This window comes from Ochlerotatus camptorhynchus, unplaced genomic scaffold (assembly GCF_037179485.1).
Source record: "Ochlerotatus camptorhynchus isolate MF236.1 unplaced genomic scaffold, CSIRO-AGI_Acam_v1.1 ptg000434l, whole genome shotgun sequence".
Lineage (NCBI taxonomy): Eukaryota > Metazoa > Arthropoda > Insecta > Diptera > Culicidae > Ochlerotatus > Ochlerotatus camptorhynchus.
In genome coordinates, this window is record NW_027040920.1 from 2,701,465 (window position 1) to 2,712,013 (window position 10,549).

A 10,549-nucleotide genomic window follows, 5' to 3' on the forward strand; every position below is an offset into this window, starting at 1 on the left:
GTTTCAATTTTGGTTGCCGAAAATAGTCTGGCATGCCGAAGCCATCATTTCCCCTATGTAAAATTTGATAGTTTTTTAAATGAGCTTCCAAATTTATCACTGAAATCTACATTTTGTTATTTTTTTTACGTGTAAATCAGCATGCTTGCTATTTTTTTATGAACATTACAAAGACAATTCAAGCTGAACATTGCATTAGGTCTTAAGTAACATTGATCGATTATCTTCGTCGACATTCTCTTTCGTTAATAACTTGAGTACAAAACCGTTTCTTTGTTGTGTTTGTCGTACTAGTTACAAGATAAAAGCTTCTTTTACAGATCTGTCTGCTGAAAATACCTGGGAATGTCTTTACATGGCCGTGGAGATACAAAGGGAAAGTCGACGAAGAGAATCTGTCAATGTTACTTAGGACCTAATGCAATGCTCAGCTGGAATTATGATTTGTACAGTTATATTTTACAACATTTATTGATATTAATCTACCTGCGAATTCAATTTACTAATCGATATAAATAAGATAGATATCAATAGAACTGATTGAAATATAGGTTTGTTTTTATTTTGAATAGATTAAAACTTATTAATAACATTTTTTGATTTTGAATCTTGAAAAAACCAATAGATTTCAAAACATTCAGATTACTAAATTTGATTTCATGACATCAAAATAATAACTAGTTTAGTTTATTTTTTATATTTTTGTTTTCCTACCATAGTTGTAATAACATATTGATAACTTATTTTGTTTACAATTAACGAAATTACTGATATCAAAACGCATACATGGATTTGTTATCAAAAAAACATGATTTGTTATCTTTTTGATATCCTTCATATACCATTTAGATCACATTTTTGTTATGATTACTGTTAACTCGACCATACGGTAGGCAAAATATGTTATCCCGAACGCTTATATCAAAATATCAAAATTAGTTTTCATTTTGTTTTCATTCTCTGCTCGAGTAGCCCTTATGCAACCCTTGGGTGAAATGCCCACTTGTAGAAAAACAAAGATAACTTTTCCTCAGATGATTTTTACGGGTAACGGATTGGGCTTGATTTCATCTGGAGGTTTCACAAACATTTCCTCATCATGATGTCGTATATTGACATACTGATAATTTAAAAATGTATTTGGTGCAAAACATCACACAGGTGTTAAAATCATGGACAACAAATTAAGCTTTCAACGGCAGATATCGCGAAAGAATAAAACGAGTTCACTTTTCGTAAAATTTTTAGATGTTTTACTGTATGAATAACAGTTTAACACTCTATTGAGACCATATTTCTGATGTAAAATAAAGGAATAATCATTTGAAATTCCTCATGTCTACTTTCAGGCAGGGATCGGGTGCTATTCAAATTTCTGCGAGTAAAACACACGGTGTTAGGAGACAACACTTTCTTTCGAAAGAGACGTGGAAGAGCGTTTTTACGTAGGACTATGTCTTTCGGGAAGGATGCCATTCAGGAAAATATAACGAAAATTGGCTAGACTTTAAATGCTAATAACTTGGCCAATAATCAATGGTTTTTGATGATTTCTATGTCGATCGATTCACCAGTGTCATAAGATTTATGTGGTATGTCGAACATTATAATTGTTGAATATTTAAATAGTTAACAATGGAAAATATAACACCCCTAACACAGTCATCAGAAAGTTGATCCCTAACGACACAAGCCAAAGCTGCACAATCATTCGACGCTGCACTTTGGGCGGTTCGACCTCGGACTTGTTCGCTGCAGCGTGGACATCGTAGCATTCCTAGCAGCTCAATACATACACCTCACATAAATGAAAAACAACCAGACGCAGACACAAATCGGTCCAGGGAAATTGAAAAGCTGCACTTACCGTCGTGAGATCCGCCGCCATGGTCCGTGGGTTATTTTTACTAAACACGTACCTAAAATTCCGTCGAACATCCAGCTCATTGGAATAATTGAGCTCAAGTGCAAAACTTGTGTAATAGTGTGCGATTAGCTTGTATCGGTTTGATGCGTTCGTCAATCAACGAAAAATAGGAAAATCCACGAACCCCAAAACTTTCATAGCGAATCAAAACAAACATAGTGTAGTACTAGAATTTCGACTAGAATGGGGTATTCTTATATATGTACTTGATACCAATAGGCTAAAGGGCGAACACGAAATTATTACAACTGGCTGTATATTTATTCCTACTTGGCGGAAATTAACCAAACAATGACATACCGTATGCGTGATAATGTTTGCACCATCGTACAAATAAGGTTCCCGTTTCACCTGTGCATACAATGCCTTGGTTTTCTTTGCATGCACGTAACCTATAGCTCATACCGTAGTAGGCTGTGTATAAAAGGAAATGATTTACTTAGTTTGACAGTTGCACCATGACCAAGTGGCAGCGTATTCGTGATTTGTCCCACACGCAAATGTCGCAAAAAGATATTTCAATCGCCGTGGTAGTGTCCCGGTGGACCGTCAAAAGGGTTTTAAACCGAGAAAAGCAAGGACAACTATCCGCGAAGGTCGCCACAGGTCGTCCGATGTCAGTTCGGGCTCCGAGGGTCCTTATTGAACGCACTGGATTCACCCGAATCATACTTTTGATAGCAGCGATCAAAAGTAAGATTCGGGTGAATCCAGTGCGTTCAATAAGGAAAATGGCAAAGGAACACGGGTTCAGCGACTTTACGGCACGGAAGATCGTTAAGGAGGATTGCGGGGCGAAGTCGAGGGCACGGAAAAAAAACTCACATGATTACCAACCGCATCCGGGAGCTACGAGTTGAACGATGCAAGAAAATCTTGAACTTCCTTAAGCGAAAAAATCAGGTAATCCTGCTCACCGACGAGAGCATGTTTACCGTCGATCCCGTATCAAATTCCAGAACCGATCGGTATATAAGTTCTTTTCCGGTAAAAGACTTGGCCAACGAGCACAAGAACGTGTATCTGACCAAGCCAGGCTTGGCAAATTATTTACATTTATTTCGTGCATTCATTTACATTCATTTGCCTCTAACTTTTTTCATCAACAGAATTACATGAAATGATGTATGAAGCTTTTGTAGGTTTTGTCATTGGCTACAACCTTTTACAATAACTCAAATCTGTATATCTTATGCATGATGAACCGGGGCGAACAGAACTTTAATAACTTTCACTGAAAAATAGTAACAAGTTCTGCCCGCTCTAGTTCGTCATGCATAAGAGGTACAGATTTAAGTTATCGCCAAAAGTTGTAGTAAATATCAAAACCTACAAAAGTTTCATACATCATTTAACGGAATTCTGTTGATGGAAAAAGTTAGAGGCAAATGAATGTAAATTAATGCACGAAATTAATGTAAGTGATTTGCCATGCCTGGACCAAGCATCCTGCTAGCGTTATGGTGTTTGGATTGATGGCTTCCGATGGCAAAAAAATGGACCCGATGTTCATTCCAGAAAGCGAAAAGGTCAACACGGAGGTCTACATCGGGATTTTAAGTAAGTATGTTCTTCCGTGGATCAAAGAACAGTACAATCCGAAGTCAAATGTTGTATTTCAACAAGATGGGGCTCCGTGCCACACCTCGAACCGCACTCAGAAGTGGTTGCAGGAACATCTTCCGTTCTGGGTGAAGGATATGTGGCCGCCATCCAGCCCTGACCTTAATCCGCGTCATGAAGGCCAAGCCCTGTTCTAAACGCAACCCGAGTACAGCAAGCCTCAGGCAAACATTGGCCCGTACCTGGAGAGAAATAAATCCAGACTACATTATTAGAACCTGCCGTGCATTCCGGAAGCGTGTGAAGGCCGTAATTACAGCAAGTTGAAATTCGATGGATGATTAACGTAGTTTAAGACTCTGAGAAACATCCCCCCTTTAAATAAATAAAAAAAACTCGAAAACGAAACTTTTGAGATTTTTTTTAATTTTAACATTGCTCAATGGTGCAAAAATTATTACGCATACGATAGTTTCTCTTTGTAGTGTATTGTTTACATCCTGTAAATTGCGTTATTGTCTGTTTCGATGCGGCCACTCCACCGTAGATGGTACGCAACACCTTCCGTTCGAAAACACCAAGGGCGCGTTTGTCCTCCACGAGCATAGTCCAGGTCTCGTGGCCGTAGAGGACCAGCGGTCTAATCAGCGTCTTGTAGACAGTCAACTTCGTGCGGTGGCGAATTTTATTCGACCGGAGCGTCCTCCAGAGTCCACAGTAGTCACGACTCCCTGCCATAATGCGTCTTTGAGTTTCTCTGCTGGTATCATTTTCGGCGGTCACCAGTGAGCCCAAATACACGAACTCATCGACCACCTCGATTTCGTCACCGTCAATCTGAACTCGGGCTGGGGGGCTAACATTATCTTCCCTAGATCCTCTTCCTTTCATGTATTTTGTCTTTGATGCGTTGATGGCAAGTCCAATCCGCCTAGTTTCAGCCTTCAGTCTGATGTCCGTTTCCGTCATCGTCTCAAAGTTTCATGGTACGCATCGATGTCATCGGCGAAGCCAAGAAGCTGGATGGACTTCCTGAAGATCGTGCCACTCGTGTCTATCCCAGCTCTTCTGATCGCACCTTCTAATGCAATGTTGAATAGCAGACACGAAAGTTCATCACTTTGCCGTAACCCCCTTCGAGATTCAAAGGGACTCAAGAGTGTCCCTGATACTCGAACAACGCACATCACTCAATCCATCGTCGCCTTGACCAATCGCGTCAGTTTATCCGGAAATTTGCATTCGCCGAACCAGTCATTTTTTCGGTCCGGGATTGCAGTACCTAGTGCCACTGCAGCAGTACTGCCTACTACGTAGTGGTCCGAATCTATGTTCGCACAGCGGTACGTGCGAACGTTGATAATGTCGGAGAAGAATTTTCCGTCTATTAGAACGTGGTCGATTTGGTTTTCTGTGTGTTGGTCAAGTGATCTCCAGGTGGCTTTGTGGATATCCTTGCGGGGGAAAAAGGTACTTCGAACTACCATACCCCGAAAGGCTGCAAAGTTCACGCAACGTTGGCCGTTGTCGTTCGATACGGCATACAGGCTGTTTGGCCCGATTGCCGGTCTATAAATTGCCTCCCGTCCTACCTGAGCGTTCATGTCGCCGATGACGATTTTGACGACCCGTTGCGAACAGTCGTCGTATACCTGCTCCAGCTGCGCATAGAACGCTTCTTTTTCGTCGTCGGGTCTCCCTTCGTGTGGGTAGTGCACGTTGATGATGCTGTAGTTGAAGAAACGGCCCTTAATCCTCAACTTGCACATCCTCACGTTGATTGGCTGCCAACCAATCACGCGTTGGCGCATCTTACCCAGCACTACAAAGCCGCCCAACTAACATTTTCAGCTTTGTAAGCCAACTTTTCCAGCGTTGTACTGTAAAGTAGCTGAAAAGAAGCTGCCGATACAGCTACAAGCAAAAGCTAGCTAAATAGTTTTGGAGAGCGTTTACTCAACTTTCTCACAACCATTATTCAATTTGTTAGTCGCACTGAATAACATCAGCCAATAAACGCTAATGTCACTTCTATACACACACTAATCAACTTTCAACTTGTAGCGGCAAAACAAAGCTAGCAAAGTGAATATGTTACTCATTTGATGGCTTCTACACAACCAACCACTCTTGCTGAATAACATAAACATCAAAAGTGCTTTTTCAACAACTTTTTTTTTTTTTTTTTTTTTTTTCTTTATTACAGAGATTTTTAGCCTGAGGCTAGTTCATCTCTTATTTTTTTTTTTTTTCAACAACTACACAACCTGTACTCAGCTTATAAACTGTGTTAGAGCAACTTCGGAAGCATTTTCACAGTCAACTAGGTTTATTTTTAGACGTGTGCAGTTTTACAGCTTTTACTCTGCTCTTTTATAACTAGTCGAGAGCAGAGTGCAGTGTGCACTATTATAAAGCCTCCACTCAGCGATTTTGTTGTAGAAGGGAATGTTGATTTGTTTACATCAGTTCAAAGTGTTGGCGTAGCACAGTTGGTAGTGTCAAGGTTTGCCAATGAGGTCGTCTCGAGTTCGATTCCAGGTTCCTCCGGTGCAGGGTAAATAATTTGGTGATTATTTGTAACTAATTTCGATTAATTTGATTCACAGCATAATAAACTCAATAAATTCCTTCATAAAAAAGCGTAAACAGTATTTAACCCGGCTTCAAGAGAAAGCTGTGTAGTGATTATTGGATAACCGGGAAGTGGTTGAATAAGCGCCTTTCAAGTTCACACACAACTAAACAGCAGGATAACAGCTGATAGAAGCGTTAATGGATATGCAATAAGAGCTTCTCCCGACCGTTCCTACAGCCATAAGTAGCTGAGTAAGTTCGCCAGATTTGCTTGTATAGAGGTTGAGTAAAGGTTTCTTCATATCGTATACCGTTTGAATACAGCTTGAGGCTGTATAAATGAAATGAGTAAAGTGTTTACGTTGTGAAAATTGTTAGTTGGGCCGGTTCCCAGCTCGTTGGTGGTGCCACAGCTACCTTTTGTCCCGTACAGCAAAGTTCCTGCAGTGCTACGACTTCGATGCTGCGTGGTTGAAGTTCGTCATAGATTAACCTATCGCAGCCCGGGAAGCCGAGCGATTTGCAGTTTCATGTTCCGAGTTTCCAATCGTAGTCCTTATTTCGTCGCGTAGGTCTGTGTCGATTGTTCCGATCCGAGTTTCTTTCTTCAGTATTTGCAACTTAATGTTTTTTCCATGGCAGCTTGTTGGGCCTGCCCCAACCCCCTGTCTCGCCGGGGGACCATCGTGCATAGCTCTGTTTAGAGTCCCACGCTGGCACTAGGACGGTTATCAGCCGCTCCTAACATGGAGAACAGGCGCCGTTTTGAACCGCACCTCCATGGTGAACAGACGCTCGGGTTTGGTGAAGCATTTCCTCTATCACCGTACTATGGTTATCACGCCAGTGTTCGCGTTGCGCCTCTTCACCGGACTGGCAACATTGCCCAGGCTACGCCACCCAGCTGTGTCCATGTTTTAGCTGGTAGTCTTTTGTTATCATATGACTCGGGGAGGCGTGAAGTAGGAACTTGTGAGGACCAGGGCTAGGTATTCCGCTCCTTCCAGGTTGTCTACTCACCATTTTGTAGCCCATGTGTGTTGATGAATGGGTGCGATATCCTACGCAGGTGTGGAAGCTGACTTCCTGCACATTCGATTGCCGTCAATGGATGGCAATCGATGTCCGTCGGTGATTGGCACTAGATTGAGGAACAGATACCGACTTTAAATAAAGGAATGAAGAAGAAGAAGGAGAAGAAGAAGAAGAAGAAGAAGAATATAAAGAAGAAGAATAAGAAGAAGAAGAAGGAAGTGTGAAAAAATGTTGTACGTTCACATGGAAAATTCAGAGCTGTCGTGCTTTAGGAAAAATACTGCATATCAATAATTCAACCGTATCAAGAGTTACAAACAGGTTCAAGGACAGGTTCGTTGACAATGCATCAAAAGCAAGGAGCAGGAAGGAAACCGGGAGCAGCATGTAGGAAGGCGTAGGGAAAGGTGAAGGGTAATTTCACCCGAAATCCCAACATTTCAACACGTGATGTTGCCAAAAAGGTTGGTGTTTCGCAAAGGTACGTGCAGAAGGTAAAGACAAGAACTGGATTAAATGCATTCAAGGTTCAAAACATCCCAAACCGCGATGAACGCCAGCAATCTGTTGCCAAACCCCACACAAGGAAACTCTACACAGAAATGTTGACCAGATACAGTTGCTGTGTGATTGATGATGAAACATACGTCAAAGCTGACTTCCAAAAAATACCAGGACAGAAGTTTTACACCAAAAAAGATAAGTTGCAAGTGGATGATCGTTTCAAGAAAAAGAAAATGTCGAAATTTGCATCAAAATGCCTTATTTGGCAAATCTGCATCTGTGGAAAAAGAAGTAAAATATTCGTCACAAAGGGCACCATCAATTGTGGAATTTACAAAAAATGAATGCCTCCAAAAACGTCTGCTGCCATTTTTGAGGCAGCACCCAGTTTTACAGTTCGCAAACAGTAACGTGTTTACTAATGCGAATACGTATTTATTAATACTAATACCATAGACAAACAGCCGTAACTCTTCATTGTGTATCTTCGTTCACGCATTTAACGGTTGATTTGAATATTATCAGTTCCGCGAACTACTCGCCGCAGCGCTAACATCGAATTACTTTGACGTTTCTATACATTCTATAGAACTTTTATGCAATATTGTTTGCGAGTTAGCGAGCAATCTTGTTTTCCACGAGAAGCCAGAGAGATGTCGTTACTGAGGTCCTATGTTTTGAGATACTATGTTTTCAAGAAAAACTTTTTCAAAGTGTTACGTCTGTTTGTCTGTGCTAACACTAACACGTGTTTACAAATACGAATCGAATTTGACCATTTTTGAAAAATCGATTTTTTGGCCGATTTTGCGTATATGTAACCGTTTAATTTCAACGAAATTGTTGAACTGGGTTAGATCAACATGCTTATGCCATTGGATATAGGTTTAATTGGGAACTACGCCGCTATAATATATGACATTTGGGTTCAACACAGAATATCTGGTGATCATGGCCGTACAGTAAGTTGCCGTATGGAACAAAGTTGTTCAGATGACCAATTCCTTTTTTTCAATTCTTAAACGCATTTTGAGCAAAAAATGCAAACAGTCGTCCATACAGCTGCCACTTACGCTTATCATTATCAACCACAAATTACAGTCATTGGAGCACAGAGGAAGAATTCTTACAACTCTAGTACATATTTACAGCACGCAATTAAACCCATATCAATGTGTTTGTCTAGCAACTTCTAGTTGAATATCAGTTTAATGATAATGAACTTGCTGGAATATTTGTCAATCAATGAACGTTAATACAAATAAGACAAACTGTTGATAAGGCCGTCAGATTTTTTCCTAAATTTGTCGTCGAAATGAGTGTAATCATTCATCGTTTTTATTCGTTCTATTAAATGACGCAAAATGAAATCAGAACGAAGTAAACCATTTCCTAATAGTTAATGCATTGCATGTTTCTATATCGTTACTAAATTATTCAGCATAGCGCTAATGGAGCATTCTATAAAAGACCAATGCTTGCAGCTGCTGTTACCACAGTTAGCAAACGTTCCACGAATGAACATCAAAACCTGGCGAAACATGAAGGAAAAGACATCAACCACCACAATCACCTCAATCGTTCAGATGAACACCAAATTCTACCGCATTCTGGGCCTCATTCCGTACGATATGAAGACCTCCCGGATCAAGTTGTCGAAGCCACTGTGCTGTGGGATCGGAACCTTCATCACGCTGTACTGGACTTCACTCGTCATCTCGATCGCCACCAGGGTCTATGGAAACGATCGGATTTCTCGTATTTCAAACTATTTTCAACTAATCAGCAATGCCATCATGTTGACAACGCTGCTGATCTCGCCGGCGTTCAAGGTCAAAATCTTCGCGGAGATTATTCGTTCTTTGAAGAAATTCGAAGATGAGTTGAACAAGGATGCAATCCATCCCAACTACACGGTTCAAGTTCGCTGGAACATCGGTATTATCACAGGGATCATCATGTTTCTGATCGGGATGACCACCTTCGATTGCTACGTTACTGTGCTCAATGGCTACGTTACCTTCGACTACTGGCTGATAACCATCTTTCCTCACTTAGTCAATGTCATAGCAGTCACCAAGGCTGTTCTGCTTCTGCTTTACGTTAACTCTCGTTTCAAAATATTGAACGAACTTCTGCTCATGGAACAGAATAACGTCCCTGATCACAGAAAGGCCCCGATGAAGCTCCGTGCCTCGACCTGCTTCATACGAACCTCGAAACAAAACCTCCACGTAGTTGAATTCCACGATGTCAGTCACAACAAATACTACTGGCTACCCAAGATCCTATATCGCTACAACGACCTGCACGACATCTGCAAACTACTCGACAAGTACTTCGGTTTGCTGTTCTTAATCACCTTTACGTCGATCTTCATCATCACCACCATTCAACTGTACTACAGCTACACCATCCTGTACTGGTTCACCGGCAAGAACGGATTCACCATCTGGTCCCTGATGGTCTGCTTCAACACCATCGCCATGAACCTTTCCGTGCTGCTGACCATTGTCCTGCTCTGCGAAAACATTTCCAACCATTCAAAAGTGGCAAACGACCTCGTCGCCGACCTTCAACTTCGCGGATCACGTCACATGACCTCCGAGGTATAGAGTGATGTTTCCTTTCGAAATCCCGCATTGCTCATAGAAATAACGCTTTTTTTGTGACAGGAAATCATCAAGATAACGACACCCTTTCAGACGGCCAACAAGATGTTCAAGTTCTCAGCGATGGGATTTTTCTTCATCGATTGCAACATGCTGTGCGGGGTAATTGTTTTCTATGTCAGTGGGAAAGAGCGCAATAACTGAATTCTATTTCCATTTGCAGATGATTGGAGCGATTACCACATATTTGGTTATTTATATACAATTTTATATTTTATATGCCGATGAGGTGAAGAAATCGATTTTTGTGTCGCGTTTTTCAATGATGTAA

At 41.1% G+C, this 10,549-nt stretch overlaps 1 protein-coding gene across 1 annotated transcript; it reads left to right on the top strand.

Moving 5' to 3' along the window:
* The first annotated feature begins 7,245 nt into the window (after positions 1–7,245).
* Positions 7,246–10,549, top strand: LOC135711622 (gustatory and pheromone receptor 32a-like). The gene is made up of 4 exons (XM_065234491.1): positions 7,246–7,320; positions 9,091–10,215; positions 10,282–10,380; positions 10,442–10,549. Exons 1-4 carry the CDS (start codon positions 7,246–7,248, stop codon positions 10,547–10,549), a joined length of 1,407 nt encoding a protein of 468 aa, XP_065090563.1.